Below are 24,562 nucleotides of genomic sequence, written 5' to 3' on the forward strand. Positions count from 1 at the left end.
CAGAAGTGCTAGTTTAGTGAAATGAAGTGATTCTGGTTTAATATCCTGTTGCTTATTGTACCTGACAAACAGAAATGAGGGAAATGAAGAATTGATTATCTGGGGTCATTTTCTTGAAACTTGCATATAATCCGCATTTATGCTCATTGGAATAAAGAAGAGCATTCCTGTAACAAATTAAGAACTTGCATAACCTGCTAGGATGTTGTCATAGATGTGTAATAATACGGTCTAGAATTACAATACTCTCTGGAAGTACATCATATTCAAAATTCACGGGAGATGTCTTAGAGACATCTGTTGTAATTATAGGAACATGGTTTCCAATTCATTTAATTCCCTTTCCTACCTAAACTGTACATATAAGTGAATTTTAAGAGACTGTATAAATAAATTTTTAATTACAAAATGATGTTACACAATACATTATTAATAATAACCAACAATGCATAATGTTTATGCATGAGGCCATTACAAAGACGAGCTAATGTATGTCAGTTCTCAAAGAATGCACTAATTTGTCCTGAATTTGTGAATGAAGTTGGATCCATGATGCAAGCCAATGAATGCAGGAACACAGAGTGGTTTAGCATGCTTTTTTTTTTTTTTTTTTTTTTTTTTTTTTTTTACAGGCAAGAAACACCTTGTACTTATGGTGTTTAAGAGGTATTTAAGATTTGTTCATCACACATGATCAAGATATTTTTTCAGCAAGCCATGCGGTTATGAAATTTGGAATCACACCATTGAGTTGATTTGTCAGACAGGTGCAGACTAAAATGGTCGAGAGCATCCAAGAAATGGGTACAATCCTTACATTCTGCACATAGAAATCACAGTCTTTTTGTCATGGAGTTTCCCCGGGGCGGGGGGTGGGGTGGGGGAAGGGTCTCCTGGGACGTGGTTAACTTCCTTGTGCTAGCGGTAACAGATTTCTGAAATCTCCATGGCCAACTCCAGACAATCGCTGGTCTCGTGGCAAGATTCAAAAAGGCTGCAGTCCACATCACAGTTACACTTGCAGTCATTCCGAGGGTGGCTTTCATCCGAGGTGTGATGGTACCTGTGAGAGGGGCAGCACAGGTTGGTACACACCGTTTCGCACGTATCCGGGAGCATCAGGAGACAGTCCCAAAACTGGCAAAACAGACAGGTGAGGATGAGGGAGGCACACTCCTCTGTTTAAAGAAAAAGTAGAAGGAAAAATTAATACGGGCACATAGGGGGCGTCTCCTAAGGACAGGCGTATGTGGTGGTGTGCTTGATAACTTTATGGCCAACTCTTTTTTTTTTTTTTTTAATTTTTTAATGTTTTATTTATTTCTAGGAGAGAGAGAGAGACAGCATGAGCAGGGGAGGGTCAGAGAGAGAGGGAGTCACAGACTGAAACAGGCTCCAGACTCTGAGCTGGCAGTCAGCACAGAGCCCGACGCGGGGCTCGAACCCACGAACCGTGAGATCATGACCTAAGCGAAAGTCGGACGCTTAACCGACTAAGCCACCCAGGCGCCCCAACTTTATGGCCAACTCTTAATTGTCCGTATTAGGGGGTGATGTACACCATTATTCTCCCCTGCTTCCCTGCCCCCATGCAGTACTCACTCTACTTAAGTAATTGCTTTATTAACTTCCTGAGCATTTCTATTGATTCCACATAATCTGGTTATTTAAAGCGCTGTCACTTTTCTAAACTCCTTTATTTACTTTGCCTGCAGAGGTGCCGGGAAGCCACACCAATTAGCTACCTATCTGGAAACCTTGCAGCTGTCTGAAAAACAGCTGGTCCCCCGCAGGTGCGGGGAGCTTTCAGGAGCAGTTAGGGTTGGGGACAAGGAGAGACTGTACCAATTTCCGGCTTCTCATCACCAAGATTTCTCATTTGTATGGTGTGGGTTCCCATAAATCTGCCACACCCATATTCACACTCAAGTGAAAAGTGCATTTCAAAGCCCATATAAATAATTTTTTAAAAAGCTATAGTTTTTATTTCGGTTGTATTTTATTTTTAATCCCTGTGTCCTTTGTCCTCCAGTGTTGTGAAGCCTTGATTCTATATTCACGTTAAATGAAATACGTCATCATATGCCTGAAAGCATAGAAATCTTCTCAATCCTCCTTAAGAAAATTGGTTCAAAAATTTACTACCGCAGACTTGTAAAAATCGGAAAAGTATCTCTAAGGCATTGAAGGTAATTGGTAATTCTAGCCAAACAGCTGTGATGGGTTATAGATTATTATATTTTTTGTTTCCATAAAGGGAATTAGTTAGAAGATGTAGCAGCTCTCTTGTTAAAATCATACCTCTTTCCTTTTTAGTTAAAAAAGACTCAAAAACATGTGAGCATTTTATAAACGGGTAGGTAAGTAGGTTTACATGATATATCATTTAATTAATGAAAATCAGTATCCTGAAGATTGTTGATGGTTGAAAGTGACATTGTGGAATGAACTGGAGAAAAATCTCCTCCTCTTGATGGGCTGATCAATCAATTACAGTTAGAGTTTCATAAGGATTTATTTTGTTTCCAATAAGAATGTTAATGTTAATAACTTTTGGTTTTCAGGCTTGCTCTTGGGTTCTGACAATTCTTAGAGCCCTGTTCGTTTACTTCCAACAATATTTTCCAGAAACCTTTTTTACTTTTATTGTTCATATACTTGTTCATCCTTGAAAGGAGGGAGAGCTTGGAAACTTGCTCTAAAAGGGAATAAATATTTTGAAGAAATTTATTGTAGAGTCATTATAGAAAGGTCTAAAGTGACCTTGCATATAGGTAAACAAAAGTCTTCCTTCCGGCCTCTGTCCCACCCTCCATCCCTGCCTCACACCCTCCTTTCCTTTCTTCCCAATCAGGCAGTGATAAAGAGCCTCAAGGTGACTTTAATGACTACTTTAATTGCCGTACATTGTTGCAGGTGGTGTGGCTGTACCTGAATATTTCTAGTTTAGGCAGCATATCCCATAATACCTCGAGGGTGTATGTACTCATCTCTTTGCCAGATGGGGTGTATTTTTTTATTCACTTAGAGCCAGCTCTAGCATGTGGCCAAGTCACCCATTTAAGTTACCACAAACCACCCACAAAAATTCAGGAGTTAGTTAGTACAGTACATAGGCTCTGTTTTATGTATACATTTCTGAACAGGGCATGTTGGTGGTCAAAGATATGGAGCATAAAACCTCATCAACTTTTCCTAATGCCAGGAAGGCTACTGGAGCAGCCCCTGAAAAAGAGGAAGTTCTCCGTAGAAAATATTCCAAGCGTCTGCTCCATATTCCTCAGGCTAGAGGCTCAAGAGACTTACTCAGACTATGATTATAGCAAATGATCTTTGTCCTTTGTAGACGTCAGGGTGAAAGTTTGATGTGCAGGTACGTTACGACGGAGCTGGTGACGTGGGGATGGGAGCTGGGCTTTCCTATCAAAGCATGAGGAACCTACTTGTGAAATGGCTTTTTAATTTCCTGAGGGCATATAATCTTTTGGTTTAATTCCTCTTGCCAGCATTTTCTCAAATTAGCAAACTCTGGAGGTCTCCGCTTCTGAGGTACGCCGTAGATTTTATTTACATGCTCACAAAAATGTTTGGCCTAATCCTTTGGCCAAACTGGTATTTGTTTTCTCCTATTTTGCATTTGAGAATAGGGCTCTTTTTTCCTCCCCTATGTATAAGTCATTCCTTTTTATTTGGTTATAAAAGGCAGAGCCTCTTGCCCAAAAAAACATGGCAACATCGGTGAATTGAAAACAGATTTTCCGAACTTTCAAGAGTGTTGAAAACTTTTCCTAAAAGGCACATTAAATAATTCTACACGGGCAGGCAAAACTGTTTTGCATATGGGCAATTTTTGTTTGCACAAAAGTAACATAAGCAGTTCAGGGGGAAATTTGCAAGTGTTTGAAAAGAGAGTTGGACTTCCCCTTCTCCTGAATGGATGTATTTTCCTTTGCCTGCACTATTTCTTGGGCTTTAATATTTAAGAAACACGATATACAAAGTCAGAGCCAATGATTAGGACCTCTTCCCTCAGTCCATCTCAAAGAGTATGCTGTGTATCCATCCGCCTTTATGGCTTCTGCAATGTCTTCAAGACTTTGCCCGCTCACCAAGGCTTGTCTGCACTAGGCTCTCCCTCACTCCCTATTCCAAAACCTGTCTCTCCTCCGGCTTTCTCTTGTGAATGGCTCTTGCACACTCACATGAAATGAGCAGGAAGCTGGGACTCATTCTTGTCATTTTCCTTTTCCCCGTCATAGCGCCCCCCTTCCAATTCCCTACTGCGTTCTGCACATTCTATCTCATACTGGTATGTGAAACCCATAAGCCTCTGCCTGCCTCTGGGGCCACTGCCTTAGTTCTAGCCACTATTGGCCATTGTCAGGTCCAAAGCAATAGCCTCCTATCGAACACACTGGTTTTTATAGGAGTCCAGCTCAGATTCGTCATCCCCTGTGATATTTTTTCACAGGAAATGAGAAGAACTCACTTTCCCCTTAAAGTCCCACATTCTGGTCTTAGCCCATATGCCTGCGTATAGGTTCCTGCTTATTTCTCTGGCTTCTTGTCCTGATCTCCTCCTCACTGACTGCACTCCAGCCACACTGGTTGGCTTTCAGATCCTGGGATACACCAAGCCCTGAGCCTTTGCGGGCGCTCTCTCTTTGGTCTGTGTTCCATCAACCCCTGCCTCACATCTTGATCTGATTCCTACTCAGTCTCGGAATTTTGAGCTTAAAATACCTTCTCTCTAAATCACATCCTGTTGAAACTCTCATAGCACTCTATTTTTCCCTCATGGTACTGATCATAAGATGATATGAAGCTAACTGGTTTATTAATGAGTTTCTCTCCCTTCTAGAACCTGAGTTACAAGAAAGATGTATCTCTTGTTGAGTGAAAGAATGAGGAAATGAATGATGGGAGATAAATAAAGTCGTCCCCAACTGACTGTCCTGAATCTTTCAACTGTAAGGTGGTGGAGGAGAGGTTCAAATGTCAGTCTTTCTGGATCCAGAGCCTGTGCTCTCTTGTCCATTGTTACATCGGAAGCAAGTGCCCGGCCCTCTGGATTTTATGTGCTCCTCACATAGGTCCTGAAGTGAGCCCGAGTTGCATACCATCACAGTTCTTTTATAGATGGAGAACAGTGGCTCAGGGAATTTAAGAAGCACGGGAAATGGTGGGGCCATGATTTGACTCAAACTGTCCCCTCCAGAGCTCTTACGCCTGCAGATGGTCTGCCCTTCAGAAGCCTCACACCTCCTCTGTCGGGATCCAACATGGCGTTGGACACTACTGGCTTATGAAACGCCTGCTCTCCCTTCTCCTTCCTGCTCTTACCCTGCTCCTCTCTGTATTCCCAAGACTGCTAACGTCTATTTTCCAGGTTCTGTCAAGTGGTCTCCTCCAACTTCAGCCAATAGGAAGCAGTGACAGGAAATGGAGGGGGGGCGGTGAGGGAGAGAAGGGAATGCCCAGGGTATTTCTCCTCCCCTCTCTCTCTGCTTTGAGTGCTGTCTCAGGTGTACCCTCCCCTTAATTTTTATCTCTTTCTGAACATCCTTTTTTCTGTGGCTCCAGTTAATGCCACTTACTAGTGGTCTGTCAAGTAATGGTTAGTTCCTAGTGGCCTACGAGCTAAGGCCAGTACTCATCGTTTACTGGTGGCCGGGAGGGACCCAGGGAAGAGGTGGCAGAGCCTTGTTGCTAAGTCCCAGGAGGCCTCACTATTCCCTTACTTGGCTTTTCACCTCTCCTAATATCTTTGTAACTAGGTCTCTGAATGTTGAAGGGCCTTTATTGACCGCCCTGGCATCTTGGCCGCGGCTCTAATCACTGCTCTCAGGGCTCCCGCCTCACTTCCCCACCTCTTACCCCCTTAAACCTGGATCGGGGAAGGTTCAAGGTGGAGCCAAGATCTGCAGGCCATGCGGCCAAAAGTGGTATTTGTGAGCAAGAAGCCATGACAAAAACCCTCTTAGGTTGTTTCATTTCCTTTTTACACCCCTAGGGTACCTTTAGGACATTGAGGCTGTAAAGTGCTAAGTGATACTCTAATGATACTGAAGGATTAACACAGCCTCCAGAGGTGCTAAATGTACAGCTGGGGATTGGCTAATTAAGAGGGAGAATCAGTCTCATTAGAAAGGATCATGTTTAATTATAGTGGAAAAGGTAACAATGCACGGAGTTTCCACCGGGGTGTCAGAGATCAGCCTCACAGTCATGGCCCCGTCCTGGGTTTGCCTTCCCAGCTTTCAATATTGTCACCATGATGCCTGGAATTAAGAGGAGGGAGGGACGGAGGCAGACGTAGCTGTCCACTGTAGTTCTGAGGGTTTTCCTCAGCTCCAGAAACATTCATCTGCTAGTCTGGGAATCACTATCCACAGTAGCAAGGATGTGGTTCTTCCGGAAGGGCTCCCACATCAACAACATTCTCCCCCCGCCCTCATCCCCTTAAAGCAAAGTAATAAAAAATGGGAAATCCACCTGGCCCAAACCCAGTGTCCCAATATGTTAATGGATAATGAGTGGTCGCAGCAGATTCAGCATAATCATGAGATTCGTGGCACAGTGGCTCTGACTAATTACTCAGAGTTTTTGGTCAAAAGTATAAAAATTGGCTCCCACTCCTCCAACGTTATGTTCTTCTTCTTCTTCTTCTTCTTTTTTTTTTTAGTCTGTAATGTAGAATAGGAATAAATAAAGTGTGACTGAATGCCTTTCTCTAGCTGGGGTATCATCCCTGATGTTATCAATTTTAATAGCTACTTAAATATGTCAAGATCTATTTAAGTTCAGACAAGCACAACTAACGCTCAAGTCAGTTCTTTAGCACGAGGATGACTAGATTTGGGTGATACTTAGTAAATTTGTGCTTATGTTTTTTTCTGAGCAAATGAACTGAAATAATTATAAAATTGAAACATTTTATAAGGTGACACTGCTGCATTTAATTGTATGAAATTTACAGTGTAGAAAATGTAATCATTTTATTCAGTAGTCCATGGTGTAATTAAGACTATTCTTTTGAGGTAGCTTGTATTTATCATTTTCCTCTTCCACCTGGATGAGACGTCTCAAGTTCGAAATTATACATCAATTAGGTATATTCTCAGGATTCTTTTTAAGGAGGCTGTTTTCGAGTATTGTGTGTATCCTTGATTTTATTACCCACAGGGATGCCTCTGCAATCAGAATGTAGAAACGGGAGCAGAGACACAGACAGTGCTCTGGACTTTTCCCATTTCATTCGGGAAAGGGACAGAATGAGCCACAATTTAATAATAAAGTAATGTTGCAGCACATAGTGTGTGATGTGCAGTAAAGATCCTTTTAAATTCCCATCAGAGCACACACCATGAACTGTGCTAATGGATGTAACACATTTTACAAAATCTGCATGTGTGAGGCTTTTCCATTCTGTTTTAAGTGGGGCAATGTATATAAATAATAGATATTAGCAATTAAGCATCCCTTCCTATGCACTCATTTATACATTTGAAAATAAATTAACCACAAACTACATGAAAGTGAATGCAATCTTCTCTTTTCCCTTCTGTTTCCCCTGCTGTTCCTGAAAGATATTTCTGTATTTATCTCAGTACGAACAATGACCCCAGCTCTCAATTTCTGCATCCTTAAATTAATTACTATAAAAATTCTCCGACTTAACTCTTGATATCCTTGATGTTTGCCGTTTAAGATAATGAGTGCTTCCTATCCACATTTGTGGACCCTAGTTTGAGCGTTTCACTCTCTTTTATCCAGACACCAAAAACTCCCAGGTCGCTGGTGGGGGAAGTTCACAATACGCGAGTGGATTAGTGGGCTGTTACCTGTGTTGTCAACCTAAAATTGAAATTTTCTAGGTTGGACCAGCCTCTCAGCCAGGGCTTAAGAAAAACGGTCTAATTCAACTGTCCTCACGAATCTCCTTTGCACTTTTGGAAGAAAAAAAAAAAAAGAGTAAGTTCATTCTTTTCCTGCACGAGGCTCCTGATTGTCTGTTGCCATTTTCACGGAGTAGACATGTTGGCCCTTCCCTGAGAATACAAGGGTTCAGGTATCATCTTTGCTTTGCCAGCCCTTCTCAATCTCCCCAGATCCCTGAGAGGACAAATCAGAGTGTGTCTGGACCACACTGTGTTGTGCTGTGTGGCTATTAACAATGGTAGTTCCTAATTCTGGGGTTATTACAACCAAGACCCATTACACATAAGACCCATGCATCCCTGATGTCATCGGTTCCTGTATCACCTGTTTTCTTGACTGCCATGGAACTCCAGCAAAGCCAGAAAGTTGGGCATCATCTTGAATTTGAGGTGGTAACCTGGAAGGCCACTGGCCAAAGCTGGCCCGAAGTATTGCTGGGAGTGTCCAGGGCTTCATAAATGAAACAGAAGTACTGCCAGCACCTAAGCAATTCAGAGATTTCACATAACACTCTCGACCTGGCAACTCTGAGCCCCTATTTCCTTCTGGCAACGATTAGCTGGAGCTGAGTAGTGGCGGCTCTCTTCACCTTGCCGCGGTCCTCGCCCACCCCTATTGTTCTCTGCCCATCTACTTCAGCATTCACAGTATCTCCTGGCAGCTGCACGCAATTGTGTCTGGAGCTTCTGGTCTGAAGCTTCCATGACAATGTGTGCATAAGATTGTAAATAACATGTGTTAGAAATCTCTCCCCTTCTTTTCTAAAACCGGAACCAGAATGAAAGCAAAAATCACATATCTATTATGTGCCAGGTTCTGTATTGGATCCTTTATATATGTTATTTCATTTGATCTTCAAAACACCCTGTGATGTGTCACTAGCTCCATTAAATTTAACTGAGAGACTGAGATTCAGAGATGCTAACAAATGTATCCAGGTTTATGCAGTTAATAAATTTTAGAGCCAGGAATTAAACGGATGCGATTCCAAAGTCCCTGCTAAAACAAAGTCTATTTATTTATTTTGTATTATTTTCCAAAAGAAAATGCTAATTTAAATCTAAACTAGAAACTATGACCTATTATATTTTCCTTTGAGAGACTGCAAGCTTTCTTTAAGATGTAAATGTCGATATGGGACACTACAAAATTCTTGAATGGTTTAGGTCTTCTGTAAAGGTTACTGCAAAGTCAACCTGAGTAAAATTACAGATGTCTTGGTGTGGAGTCCATGACTTTGAACTTGACTGTGAGGATCACTTGGCACCAAATCAATCTGAGGTTAGCTTTGTGAAAGGGAACGTGTCTTTTATGTCATATACAGGGGTGGTTTAAGTGTAGGTTTGCACTGATCAGAGTGCCCAGGAGGTGATATCAGCTAGAGTAACCAACCCTTCTTTACTGCTTCCTGATGGAAGCATCTTCATATTTCTTTACAGTCTACATTTATACATTTCCAGCATCTTAATACCATTCCACTCTGCCCTCTTCTCCTCTCAGCCTGGAGACAGGGGCTGAACAGTCCCCGACTTGAGAAAAGTTTGCCATTTTTCTTTATCCACATCATAACTCCACAGCAAGCATGATTATACCTCACTCCAGCTATTTAAAACACTTTGCCTCCGATTTCCAGCTTTGAGAGCAAACAATCTGCCAAGCACCTCATAATTGCAGAGTGACCTTGACATGTGTCATTCACCAGGGTTTTCAAATCGAAGTCTTCCTGTTTAATATTCATAAAGGCTCTTTTTTTCTAACAGCATATGTGATGATTTTACAGGGGCGGATGTTGGGGAGCTTTATTTAGAGATGGGTTGATTCTGAGAAACATACCATCAGTGTCTCTCTGATGAACTGAAGTATCAGTTTGGAGGTAGGAAAATTTCGTTTGGCATTCTTCAAGGGAGGACAGTGATGTGCTGAATTCTGACAGTTTTTTCTCACCGGGGGTTTCCTTGGCTGGTCCATCTGTGATATTGAATTCGGATACTGAATTTATAATGATAGCATTAATGGGTTTCTCGTCTGCATGCTTTTCATTTGTGAGTTGCATATCTAGATGAAAAAAGAAAACACAGATACACAAACCAACTATGGTTGGCATGACCTAGTGATTTCAGACCGGACATTTGCAGAAAACGTCACACTCTAGACTTTTGTAAAAATAAGATCTTATTTAAGAGAATGAAGCATCATTGAATGGGATCATTTTGAATAGAAATATAACTAAGAACAGAAGAGGCAATTGTTATGAACTTTTACACACATTAGAAGTTTCCCTATCACAGTAATTTGTAACACCTATGTCTACTGTGTGTGTGTGTTTTTAAAATCACTTATTTATTTATCTTAGTGATGGGTGGAGAGAATCAAAGAATTCATTCACTTGTATCAATGAATTCTCATAGTTTGTGGTCAGCTTATTGTCAAAGTGTTTTCTGGATCCCAGGAGCAGTAGAAGGGTCTTAAATGCTGAGTACTCCTCCACAATATGTGTGATCTCCATCAAATTGTTCTGTTTGTTCCTACAAACCTCAGTTTCCTCCTCCGTATAAGAGAAGTGGTTACGAATCAACCGTCTAGAAGCTCATTTCTATTGCTGCTCTCAGAGACTCTCAGTTGCCATTCTTTTCCCTGCCTTGGCATTTGTTAGGCTCCCAGTCAGGTGATCGTCTCTATGGGCTTTGGGAGTGGGCTTTTTGGAACATGTTTTATTTCCATATAACCATCTAGAAAGGAACCTCCAGCAAAGTCCTGGACTGAGATTCTGGTTTAAAGAGTCATAGAGAAGGCCAAGAAGCCCTAGGTGCCTCATGAATTTTAGAGCTCCCATATTCATCATTCATTCATTCATTCATTCATTCCCACCTAATAATTGAGGGTCTGTTACACAGGAAGCACCAGGCTGGGGGCTGGGAGTACAGTGGTACCTAAGACAGGCATGGGTCCCCACCTTTCACAAGCATCAAGCGTGTTAGCAGAGCAATAACTAAGTCACAATACCGAGGAGTGTTATGACAGAGAAACACACAAAGAAATTACGTTAGAGAGAGAACCAGACTGAGTTGTGACTTACCTACACCCATTAAACAGAAGCCTAAAATCTAGGAAAGAGTTAACAGACGGTATTCTCAAACCTGGGGACAATTTAAGACCTAAACAAGCAGCAGTCTTGGTCATTTAGCAGCACTCCTGGGAGATAGTGAAGACTCATTCTGGAGACTCACATTCTTGTTTTAGCACCATGTCTGCTTGATCCAGTAATGCTCACTGAGTCACTGGAATAACCAGCACAACTACCCACCTGGTTTTCCCCATGCTCACACCGCTCAGTGCAAGAGGTATATTCTTGCCACCATCCATTTTCTTCATCTTTTCAAAAGTTGCTGCTTCCTTTTGAGCAGATGGAAAACTCCATGGGGTCCTGCCTCCTCGGGCAGTGGTTCCCAGACCACATAAACAGTAGAATAAACTGGGAAATCTTTTAAAACTTTGGACTTTTTTTAAAGCTCAGGCAACCCTTCCCATCCTTCAACAGATTAGATCACAGCCCCGNTGACTGGCATGAGAACTTTCAGTACGGTGCACACAGTCGTCTTAGGCCATGTTTGGTTTTTCCTCAACCTCCAAACACCCTTGGCTTTCAACAAGGTTTGCTTTTTATTCCCTCCCCCTTATGTTGCTGGCTTTAAATCTCTTGGTTATGCTTTGATTCACTCTGTATTGGACTGGTAGAATTTGGGGTTCATGAAAACATCTCTCATGAATAGCAGTTCATGTAATTGTGCATAGAGGGAATTAGTTTAACCAATGGGGAAACTCTAGACTTCCTCTAACCCCAGAGAGATTCGCTAAATTAATGTGGTAATGACAATGATATAAAAATAACAGTCTATTTTTCTGGCGTACCAAAGTGTCCCGTAGTTAGCTAATATTACAAACAGGTAGCATTCGAGTTATGCCTTAGCATACATAGAGCAGTATTAATATTTGGAGATAGATAATTCTTTGGGGACATGGCAAGATATTTAACAGCATCCCTGTCCTCTACCTACGAGGTGCCCGCAGGACCCATTGTCCTCGGTTGGGATGAGCAAAGATGTCTGCAGATGTTGCCAAATTTCTCCTATAGGGCCAAGTCACCTAGACTGAAAACCAGACCACTGCTTTCTACACTCCCCCACAGACACAGTTGCGCGCATTTTATGTCAAGTTCCATGTTACCACTTATATACCTTATTTAACTTAAGCGTCACAAAGACTCCGGGAGATAGTTACCATCAGCCTCCCTGAACAGATGGGAACTGTGTGCATCGGTATCCCCAGCTAACAGATGAATGAGTGTAACCAAAGCTTAGATAGTTTACTGAGACAGGTTGCCCAAGTATGCCTCATTAGCAAATAAGAGAACTAGGGTTTGAACCCAGGCCCAGTGTGTTCCAAAAGCTCTGTTCTTATCCTTGTGTGTATGGTCTACAACGGTATCTCAGATTTGTTCTAAGCTTTGACCTCAGCTTCCTAGTTGCTGAAACTGCCCATCAGCAGACCCCTCTTAACCTGAAATCCCATGATGTGTCACCTGCTCAAGATCTAGCCTTAGAAATTACCTAGCTTTACAGATGCCTCTCTCCCTGAGAAGTCTCTGCAAAGCAAGATTATCTTCTTGCACACTCAGGGAATCCTGTGTCTTCAGTTACAGCTGCTTTATACTGTACATTAAAGAGCAGCTCAGAAAGAGCTGATAGATAACGAAACCTTGATGAGTATAGAGATTGTGGCGGCTATTTACTTATGGAATTAATTAACAATCAGTTCAAATTATCACACGTAGTCAGGCTGCATGTAATTTAAATTGCTTTTGCACAAAGTAATTCAGGAACAAAAAAAATGTTGGATAGAGGTTACTGGAATGTAAGAACATGCGGAGAATACTGTATACAGCCAAGTGGTATATGATTCTCTTTTTAATTTTGCGACAATTTTAAGTATAGCATTTTGAATCTAAGTGGTGTGTTACATTAAGCAACCATTTGGAGCCGCTGGGTTTGTACTGAGAGAATTTTATGGAGAAGTTAAACTGCCATTCATAAAGTTATTTTAATTCTATATCTCTGTTTATATTTTTATTTTTTTTCATTCCCCAGTGGGAACTATCTGTTGCTCATTAGAAAATCATCTGACATACACACATTTCAGAACCCAGTCTGTTCAACCCAGAATTCTGACATCTGAAGTGAGTCACAATTTTTGGGTGACTGTGACTGACATCTTCCATCTTTTTTAGATGGAAAGCTAACAATAAATTTCCCCAGATTTGTCTTTGCGGTGTTATTTGACATTGTATCCAAAGTATTATAAAGTAGCATAGGCTAAAAGGAGAAACATGTAAAAAGTGGTATCACAACTCCTGCAGAGAAAACGATTTTGGAATTAAATAAGGAACTCGTGACACTATATTTGGGATGTTATACATAGTTCTTGACATTAACTAGAGAAAATAATTTTTTAACAGAAAAAAAACACCAAAATTAGGACAAAAATTAGAAGCTCAACCGTATTTCTTAGGGAAAAAATTTCTTAGTGTGTCTCAAAAGTCAGTGAGATAGAAAATTCATGTTTGGGCTAGAAGTAATTGCCGAGCCAATGGGCATAAACTTAAGTAACAGAAAAGACAGACAGTTAATTAATTTTTTATTACCACTGAGCAAATGTTATTAATTTAATTCAATTAACATTTATTGAGTGCCCACATGCAATAGATGAATCAATATGTCAGGAGCTATTAATTTATTTACTTTAAGTTATTAAGGAAACATTTTAATGATTTTCATTTTTGCTCGCTAAATGTGACTTTATAATTTTTGCATCTATGCATTCTCTGTTGGGGGGTTATATAGAGATATATATACCTTCCAATGATAAATAAGTAGCATCTCTTCTTCCCCAACTCCTCTGATTCTTTTCTTGTTTTCCTCTCCCCTCCCCCTTCCTTTCCTTTGTCTCTTCCTTCCCTTCCCCTCATCCCCTACCGTTCCTTCCCTTCCTCTCTCTCAGTTTAATTCCCACACCTGCCTTTTCTCTGTTACTGGTTTCTGTGGGTTGTTTCTCTCTCTCTCTCTCACTCTCTCTCTGGTTCCTTCAGTATATTCATTCCTTTATTCCTATCTTTGTCCTTTTACTTCCTTTCTCTGTACTCTATCCCTGAAGGTCGTATTTGTCCACACTCACAATTGAATTATTTTCTGTGTGAGGCTGCCCCCCGCCCCCCAACTCTGTGTAGTTTGTCAGCCAGCTAGGCCACATTTACTGAGCATAAGCGATGTGTCCGCCCCATACTGGGTGCTGGGAGATGAAGAAGAATAGCAAATAGTCTTGGTCCTCGAGAGACCCACAGTCATCACAGATTGTAGTGACACACTTTACTGGTTTTTGGACATTTTATCTGAGTTTCCAGCTAATCTTTTATAATTAGTATATCTCTTTCCACTAAGCCCCTATTCTTCTTCCCCAACTGGGTTACTCTGGCTATCCCTGGAGAACTCATAATTCAATTTCTTTTCATTGTATTGTCATTTTTATATGTTTATTTATTTACTTAGGGGGAGAGAGAGAGAGAGAGAACACACGTGCAAGCTGAGGAGGGACAGAGGGAGAGAGAGAATCCCAAGCAGGCTCCCACACTCAGCCCAAAGCCCAACCCAGGACTCAGTCCCAGGAAACACAAGATCCTGACCTGAGCCAAAATCAAAAGTTGGACACTTAACTCACTGAGCCACCCACGCATCCCTCTATTGTCATTTTTAAAAAACTCCCAGCAAATTGCCCCATTCTTCCATCCAATTATTTACCAGCTCTTATTTATTTCTCCTTTTATTTTTAATTTTTTAAAAAAAGTTTATTTACTGATTTTGGGAGTGGGGGAGGGGCAGAGAGGGGGAATCCCAAGCAGGTTCTGCACTGTCAGGGCAGAGCCAGACTTGGGGCTCAAACCCATAAACCATGAGATCATGACCCGAGCTGAAATCAAAAGTCAGATGCTTAACCTACTAAGCCACCCAGTCACCCCTTATTTTTCCTTTTAAATATCTTTCAAGTGCAGCTCTGATTTTTTCATTCCCATCACTACCTCTCAAGATCTATCCTGTCTACTCTTATACCTTGACTATCAGTCACCGTTGGTCACAACTACAGTGACAACACTTTCCAAGACATACACTGAAATCAAAATGATGTTTTGAATAATATTCTTCTGATCCTATTACCCATTAAAAAAATCAAAACAAAATACGCACACATCATGCACACACAAATGTGAATAGCTCATTATTACCACAATATTTTCCCATTCTCCTGTTTGGAATTAATCTATGCATTCTATTGCCACATTGTCTTTTGAAAAAAGGTAGCTTATTGTTAAGTTTTTCTTGTAAGGGGTAAACTTCAGAAGCCTATGTGAATATTGTCCCATGAATCATTATCTGGGTGATTAACAGGGTGATTTTACTTTTAATTCTGAACCAAAATGTTTACAATGAGTGTGTATTTCAAATATATGGGCCATTTCTAAAGTGATCACAATAAATTATATTTTCCCTTAGATTTAAAGTGTATTCTAGTATACTCTAGATGATGTAACACTGTAATTATCTGTGGTAGAAATCAGATCGAAGCAGACAGGGGACATTTCAAGGTATCAGTTACCAAACCATCACCAAATAATTATGGTTAGTAAATATGGTTAATTGAAGCAACCCTGAAGAGAGAAATAAAGGGTTTTTTTTTCCCTTTCCGTGTAAAGTTAGTAAAGTTCACACAAATGTCAGAAATGGTTTTTGTTGTTCTTACTAGAAGATATGGGTTATATTCGCCACAGCTTGGTAGGTAAGAACACAATATACAGAAGCATTTGACTTGATAAAGGGTGCTCGAAAGTATTAGAAGGGGCTAGAATCACATTTTCTAAAGGTATAGAGAACTATTATTCTTATATTGTATACAATGTGGGAACTGATACTATGGCTGGAGAAGACAGAACAAAATTAGCAAGATGAGGATTTCTCAGTCCTGACAAAAGGATAATAAAAGGTAACTGGTACTTAAAGAAGCTGTATTGAAACACACACACACACACACACACACACACACACACACACACACACACAGTTTCAATTTTGGAAGCTGAGTGGGGGATAATTTTCTTAAACTGAGGGATGAAAATATTCTCACCTTTTATTTTAATGTTTTATTTACTTCTAGGAGAGAGAGAGAGAGACAGCGTGAGCAGGGGAGGGTCAGAGAGAGAGGGAGTCACAGACTGAAACAGGCTCCAGGCTCCGAGCTGGCAGTCAGCACAGAGCCCGACGCGGGGCTCGAACCCACGAACCGCGAGATCATGACCTAAGCGAAAGTCGGACGCTTAACCGACTAAGCCACCCAGGCGCCCCTATTCTCACCATTTTTGAAATGAATGGAAATAAGTTAGGGATGGCATGATCCATCTCTATAACCTAGTAGGACAAAATAAAGTGTCGGGTTCATTAAATCTCTTTTTTGGAGGGGAGAGGAATAAAGGAGGTACATTTACTGGACTTTTTTCCCCCCTGTAATTTTCAAAAGCTGGCTCTGGTGAGAAGATGTCCTTTAAAGACTTTCAGGTGAAAGCAGTAGTTTTCTACATCCTTGTTTTGTCTTCTGTGGTGCTTCGACTGAAACTGCCCCAGAAAACGTTAGATGAAATGTTGATCAAAGGCCCTGACAAGGAGACATTTTAAGCCTTTTCCATCAGCATTAGTAAATCTTTTTTTTTTTTTAAGAGAAAAGATGCAAAGAATATTATTTCTCCAGATACAAAAGCAGTGAGTGTTCAAGGTGAAAAGGATTAAAGAGGAAAAAAGAACTGAGAGAAGAAGTTGACACAGCCCCCTGGCAAAACTTCTTCCACACCTGCAGAGCATCTTCGATCTTTCTGGTGGGAGTGGGTTTTTGGGTGCAACGCTCTTAGATCATTCTGTTTTCTGCTCCCTGGTACACTTCGCACTTGTAGATAGACATAGGCGAAGTGATATACTTTTATAGCTGGATCCTAAGCTTGTAACAAGGAACATTTCAGTCCTAGGAGGTGACTGAATCTTCTTTAGACATGAAAACAGTTTGCAATTATGAGTCTCCAGTTCATTTGTATGCAGTTACCTTCAGTTTAATGTTTGTATAACGTGTCTCAAGAAATAAAGATTATGTTATCTCAGGGGAAAAAAATTGGTTAGCAGTTTTTATAGCTTGATGCACTTGGGTTAGTAATAGGTTTAGGGCTTTAAAAATATCAGTGAAGCCAATCAGGCTATAAACTCATGCATAATTGGTATTATATATATAGTGGCTTTTTTATTGTCAGTATTTAAATATAAATGTTAAAAATTAAGCTATAATTATTCAAAATATCCTCTATTATGTTCAAACCATCACAATTTATTCATCTCAACTAAGTGAATGTCACTTAAAGTCTCTTCTTTGTATTATCTCATTTGAGGCTCACAACAGTGTTCCCAAGTATTATTACCACTATTATATGAATGAGGAAATGGATGGAAAGTCAGAAATTTTAGTGGTTTGCCCAAGATTACCCTGCTGGTTAGGGGCAGATTGCACTTATGTCTTCTTCTTTTTATTATTTTTTTAAATGTTCATTTATTTTTGAGAGAGAGAGAGCGAACAAGCGAGCGTGAGTGGAGGAGGGGAAGTGAGAGAGGGAGACACAGCATATGAAGCAAGCTGCAGGCTCCGAGCGGTCAACACAGAGCCTGATGCGGAGCTTGAACTCACAGACCGCGAGATCATGACCTGAGCCAAAGTCGGATGCTTAATTACTGAGCCACCCAGGCACCCCATACTTAATGTCTTCTCATTCCTGCAACAGTCAAAATTTACGTTCATAAATTGCTTTGTGAAACCAGGCACTCTGATAGGATATCAAGATACTTTTCTGAAGTATCACGCCTGTGTCCTTTCTCAGGTTTCTCTCTCCAGGTTAATTTACCTTGCTAGTAGTGGATGAGGGAGGTACTTTCTCACTTTCTGTGAGCTCCTACAAAAGACTGCAGTTTGCATACCCACTCAAAGCCCAATGCAAGTGCCATCTTCTGTGTGAAGTTTCCTACAATGCCCACCCCCTACTCCAATTGAAATGCATTGTTCTCATTGGGAGTCCTCGGAGGCCTGGGTTGACATCTGAATTTTTTTTTTTTTTTGTTCTGTAGCTAATTATGGATGTATATCTCTTCCCCTTTCTGTTGTGAGCTCCTTGAGGAAATGCATGCTCCATTCGTCGGCAATTTCCCAGCACCTAGCACAGTGTCTAGCAGAAAGCAAGTGTTAAATAAATTTCAAATGACTGATAGGCTGACTGACAGATTGAGTGTGGGGTGTCTCAGCTTTCAGTTGACAATTGACTCATTTTCCCTGGGACAGGTTTTCTGAGTACATCTTCCATTGGTCTTCCTCCCCCACTCTCGATATGCCAGTAAATCCTGATGAAAGTCTAAAAATTCTCTTTTGTGTTAAAATACATATTAATTTTTATTTTGATTTGAAGGCAACATTTGCATTTATATCTGTAAAACTGTGAAGAATATAAAAAGACACAAAGAAAATGAAATCCCCTATAATTCTACCATTATTAACACATTACCGGGTTGCTTCGCCAAAAGACAATGGAAATATTTGGTGTATATATCTCTCTCTATATGTCAGATCTGGAATATGCATACATCATATATATTAAAATTAGAATATAAAAAGTGTATTTTTTATATATTCTGGTTTTACTATACTCTAATATAATATATATATCCTAGGTATACTACTTCTAAGATGTGTCACTCACTCTTTTAGGAACTTTGCATATATTAACTCACTTAATACTCCCAGCAATTCTATGGTAGGTACTGCTGGAGCCATCCCCAGTTTTTTGATGGGGACACTTAAGTACAGGGATATGATGTAACTTACTCAAAGTCACACAAGCAATGGAGGAAGCTACGTCTTGAACTTAGCCATCTGGCTCCAAGTTCACACTTCTAACCATGATGCTATATTGTCTTCTAGATGTGGATGTAAAAAGAAGAACCATATCAGGATTTTATTGAATGTATGATATAGGTTATCATTATATCATAAGCATTTCTCTATATCCCAAAGATTACTTTAAAACACCCTCAGCTCTCAGCTTAACCATCACCTCTTTGGAGAGGACTTCCCTTACATGAACCCTAAAGCTGTGTTTCTCAGTTGAGGCTGACTTTGGCAATGGCTGGAGATACGTGTTATTGTCATGACTGGGGTGAGTGCATTTAGTAGGGTGAGTGGCCCAAGGGGTGCTGCTAAACATCCTTTGGTGCACAAGAAATCCTTCTCTTCCACCCCAAATGATATATAAAGACTATGGTTTTAACTGTCAGTAGTGCTGAGGTTGAGAAATCCATGTACAAAGTAGGCCCAGGCTCTTGCCAACAGCTACTTCTATGGCATTTCTATCTCACTGTCTTCATAGTACTTTCCAGTATTCTGAAAATGTTTAGTTTATGTGTTTGTTGATTTGCCTATGGAGTTTGAGTCTCTTCTTGGCTAAAAGATTAACTTTATGAGAGTTTTATCTATATCAACTAATTGCTCTATCCTAGAAGAGTACCTGAGACATAGTAGTTATGTAATAAGGAGTCAAAGAACACATAGCATTTCTTGCGTGGTATATATATTATTTAACAATTTACCCATTCATGAAAAATGTAGATTCTTTCCTTTTTTTTTTTTTGCTACTTTATATACTCTTAACATTAGTTTCATGAATCTTTTCATATATGTATTTGTTTATATAGGTTGAATTCATAGGGAAGGAACTATTGCATTGATGGCCTGATATCTAAAGCTCTGAACATAATGTACTAATTACTGACTTCCAGAAAGATCGTATCAATTTATGTTGACACCAGTAGTGGTTGGAAGAAGTTTGCTGTTCCCAGGCCAATTCAAGTTTTACCAATAAAATCAGTTCCTATTACCAGTTCGAAAAGAACTTTGAGTCAAGTTTCCAAATTTTCTACATCCAAAAAGACAACCTTTCACTATCAAGAGAGATAGAAGTTTTTCTTTTTTTCATATTAACTGCTTTTCTGAGGCATTTTGGTTCCACAGCTCAATTCATGGGTAATTTGGATCTCTCTTGCACTGTATGGGATGAGATAGGTAAAGACACTCATTCTGTGTTTGTAGATCAATACAGTCTTGTCAAAAATGTTTACTGGATGATTGATGATTGGATTGGGTTTTTTTAAGCTGGTTCTCTCACCTCTGTGCTCTGAGGTGACATCTCAATTGACAGACTTTGGAGGTTCCCTGTTTGCTTCTAGGCCTTGACCAGTTAGGATCTATCCATGATACTCCTGGATAGAAGAGAGTGCAATCTATACAGAGACCTTAGAGAGGTTGGAAGTGAAGCCACAGTAGAGGGCAGGGCAAGAAATAGCCAGGAGAAGCAAATCACCCACTTATTCACAACTCCTTTTGCCTACATTGTGTGCCCAGTGTATTGCGAAACCTATGAATCTAACTGGGCGGTTAAATTTTATTTTCCTGGTGGAACCACCTGGTAGAAGTTAACCCTGTGGTCCCCAAAGTGGCATATACATCCCTAGGGGAGTTGCAAAACTGTCCAGTGGGGTTGGAGTATCTATTTACATGGACTTAAAACAAATCCTAGTAGAATAGCTCTTTCTGCATATTTTATAATGTAGACAGCAGTTAACATGGCAGCATATGTGACGACTGTGTGCATTGTGCATCTGTATATAAGGTGGGCCTACTGAGTTGCTCACGCCCCCTTTTTTTTAACTATTAAAGTTTACAATAAAAACTTTGGAGACTCCTGGTCTAAGTAATAGACTAAGGCCAACTTTCTCTCCATCCCTCTCCACCTGAAGGAAAGTCACTTTTCTTAGGCTTCCTTTTGGTAGCCAGGGTGTGGTTGCTAGAACATTTACAGCCACAGCAGCTGCAGTAGTGGCCTGAGTAGACTTTTCCTCTGAGTTTCTATAGTGGTAACAGGATTAACAGACTCTATTCTGGAAGTACTTGGGTGGCATAACACCTCCCAGCAGAACTATTCCTGACAAGGATGTGCAGATGGAAATGCATATTTATGTCACTTAAAGCCTACCAGAGACACAAGGATTTGAGCTATAACAATAAATAGAAAAAAAAAATCTCCAGCATTTTTGGTAACCCGTACTCAAGTGCATTGACTGTGCTTGGCGAAAGACCTACAGTCTGCTCTTTGTCCAAGCATAAAATATTCAGCCTTCAAGTGTGTTAAGGTAGAGTATCTGAATATATTTTAGAGTGTTAAAACAACCGAGCACAAAGTTGGGTTACAATTTCAGGTCTTAAAAAATAACAGGACAGTTCCATGAAGTGTTTGGGCCATTTCAAGGCAAAAAAAAAAAGTTTCCTTTCATAAAGGTGTCCCATTATTCCATTTGTTAATAATGGTAGGTTTAAAACTCATTTCTAGATGCCAAACAGTCCTTTTAATCATGAAGGCTTCTTGTCTAAAATACCTTTGTAACAATCCTTGATACACCTTCTGCTAGCTCTCTTCTAAAATGCTCATGACAGTATAGAAAAAGACAAGCGCTCACATCCACAACGTATGTGTTATGTTGACCTGGGAAATATTTACACTACATATCAATTCATATCATATCAGTTCAGTGAGTCTGGCACTTATACTAGTTCTGCGGAGAGGGTCACAAACAGCCTTTTTTCCCTGGTTCCTGGCTCAGAAATCAATATTTTGTCACCCAGAAAGCTGAGTTGCCATGACTTTTGAAGAGATGTGCTTTGTGATCTGCCCAGGGAGTGGCAATTCTTTGTCACTCTAACCAGTCCAGGTAGGGTTTGTTACAATACGCAAGAGGAAAGATTTCAAAAATTGCTCAAGATTCGCATTAGGTAGCATGAAGAACTCTGCAAAGAGGAGAGAAGATAATCTTAAGAAGTAAATTGAGATGAAAAGCCTATAAGATAGATCCAAAGGGACGTGGTGAAATAAAAGATCTGAAAAAATCACAAATGTACTTACAGAATTAAAATCTACCTCGGGGGCAGCAAAACACAGAATTGCCATGGCGGAAAATATCAGTAATAATGTGGAGAGCAATATGAAAAACTTTCCCATGGTTCGATAGTAAAAAACACAGGATTCAGGCTATGGTAATAAATACACGTGATGATGGATACACAGGTCAGAGCACACTAATAAATGATTTTTCTAAAGAGGAACCTGAGGCGACTTAAACATGAGCTTTGCTCAAGGATACTCCTGAAGTATATGTTCTGAGTAGAAGCAGTTTTTGAGTATGTACCTCACTGACTAAAATTTAGGAAAAGGAGACCTACAATCCTAGAAAGTATTTTGAATTACAAAAATGAAGATCCTTTTCAAACACTGAGATAAGCAAAACTGTAGAAAAATCTGTCCTGAGCTTGTCCCCTAAACCTTCTTGCATAAAACTAAGTGCCAGAAAATAGCAGTATAGCAGTTTTTAAAATTTTAAGAGAATAAATTGATGCCTTGATAATTTTATCCAACTTGACTTTTCTGGGTGGAAGTACAGTGAGGCATTGTCGTCATGCATTATTAGAATATCCTACTCTAAAAAAAAAAAAAAAGCAAAGAAAATCTCCTACTCAAAGAAAATGAAAACATTCTTGAAACTATTATTTAAGGTCATATTTTCTCTTTGTGAGAGAGCTAAAAGAAAGTCTGGCACTCAAGTTTTGAGAAACTGAGGCAAGGAAAGAATGACAAACTGTCCTGAAGAATCATCCATCAGTACAGAATAGAAATCCCTGGTGAAAGTGTGGAGGTGGATTTCAGCATTCAAAACCAACTCTGATTGGAGGCTACACAGCCAGAAACCAGGAAGTGTGTGAAAGTGTTTGGGCTCATTTTAGGATGATATCTGGGTGAAGAGTAAGGGAAGCTTTGCATCATTAATTTTTATTTTTGATTGTAGCAGCAACTTGCAAATTACATGTAGGAAAGATTCCCTGATAAAACCTCCACTCACAGAAGTGTTTTCTGAACTTTCCAAATGAGCATGAATTTTCCAACTTTCTGAACCTTTCAAGTTTTCTGAAATGAGAATTTCAGTGCAAAAGGCTGTCATAAAAGCTCAGGAAGATATATTTCTTCATTGAAGAAATACTCCTTTTCAAAATGACAAATTAAAAATAAGGATCTTTAAAATGAATGGTAAAACTTGCTAATGTGATGATGTGGGTTAGGAACGAAGTTGGTCAAAAAGAAACATTAGTGGCTGGCATAGTGAGTGTGCAGTCCTCAGTAATTTTACTCTTTGGAAAGTGTTAGAAGTATTTCCTCTCTTATTTATTTTTTTAAGTTTATTTACTTATTTTGAGAGAGAGAGAGAGAAGGGGAGAGGCAGAGAGAGTGGGAGAGGGAGAGAATCCCAAGCAGGCTCTGTATTGTCAGTGCAGAGCCCATTGCAGGGCTTGATCCCATGATCTGCACCGTGAGATCATGACCTGGGCCAAAATCAAGAGTCGGATGTTTAACCAACTGAGCCACTGAAGGACAGTATTTCCTTTCTTAATGAAAAGGGATGATGAAGGCAAGTATTGTAGTTTTATTCTTTTTTTGAGCTTTTTTCTTTATTGAGAGAGAGAGAGAGAGAGAGAGAGAATCCCAAGTAGGCTCTGCACCATCATCGCAGCACCCCATGTGGGGTTCGAACTCATGAACGCTGAGATCATGACCTGAACCGAAACCCAGAGTCAAATGCTTAACTGACTGAGCCACCCATGTGCCGCATTATTTATTTTTATTCTTAAGTGATTTTCTAACTTATTTTCATATAGAAAGGAGAAAGAGAGAATTAAGGCAGTTTGGAAAGGACACTGCCCTGTGAATGTGCGAATGAGGGGCACATTCATCTCAGAACTATATATGGATGCCAAAGAGGTCAGAACGAGGGCAGGGATCAGCACAACGCAACAGCTGTCCAACACTTTGAGTTCATTGCTTTTATAGACACTGTCTCACTTATCTGCGACTCCTTCCCTCCCACCAACATCCTCGCCACACACATGTGTTTGCATCTCCCAATTTTTTTTTTTTTTTTTTATTTCTAGGAGAGAGACAGAGACAGCGTGAGCAGGGGAGGGTCAGAGAGAGAGGGAGTCACAGACTGAAACAGGCTCCAGGCTCTGTGCTGGCAGTCAGCACAGAGCCCGACGCGGGGCTCGAACCCACGAACCGCGAGATCACGACCTAAGCGAAAGTCGGACGCTTAACCGACTAAGCCACCCAGGCGCCCCATGCATCTCCCAATTTTGTAGATGCCCTTTACAAGGTCAGTCTTGTACTTAGAGTTCCCTTCTTCTTGTCTCCCCTTATTGAGTCCCTGGCCACCACTCTAGACTCAGGGAAAGTGATACGTTATTCAACAACTACTTGTCACCTGCTACTGTACTTGGTAGCCTGGCTGGGAGTCGGGAATACAAGGATGAATGAAACCCATTTTCTGCCCTTGTTGGACATTTCAGC

At 40.3% G+C, this 24,562-nt stretch overlaps 1 protein-coding gene across 1 annotated transcript in view; it reads right to left on the reverse strand.

Moving 5' to 3' along the window:
* Positions 1–918: 918 nt before the first annotated feature.
* The window catches only part of MDFIC2 (MyoD family inhibitor domain containing 2), a 109,788-nt gene continuing 86,144 nt past the window's right edge, over positions 919–24,562 (reverse strand). The window contains exons 4-5 of the mRNA XM_077770589.1: positions 9,775–9,996; positions 919–1,178 (exon numbers count right to left, since the gene is read on the reverse strand). Of these exons, the coding sequence (XP_077626715.1) occupies positions 919–1,178; positions 9,775–9,996 (482 nt within the window). The remainder of the gene's footprint in view (positions 1,179–9,774; positions 9,997–24,562) is intronic.

The sequence above is a fragment of the Crocuta crocuta genome, unplaced genomic scaffold (genome assembly GCF_008692635.1).
Source record: "Crocuta crocuta isolate KB4526 unplaced genomic scaffold, BGI_CrCroc_1.0 scaffold126, whole genome shotgun sequence".
NCBI classification, from domain to species: domain Eukaryota; kingdom Metazoa; phylum Chordata; class Mammalia; order Carnivora; family Hyaenidae; genus Crocuta; species Crocuta crocuta.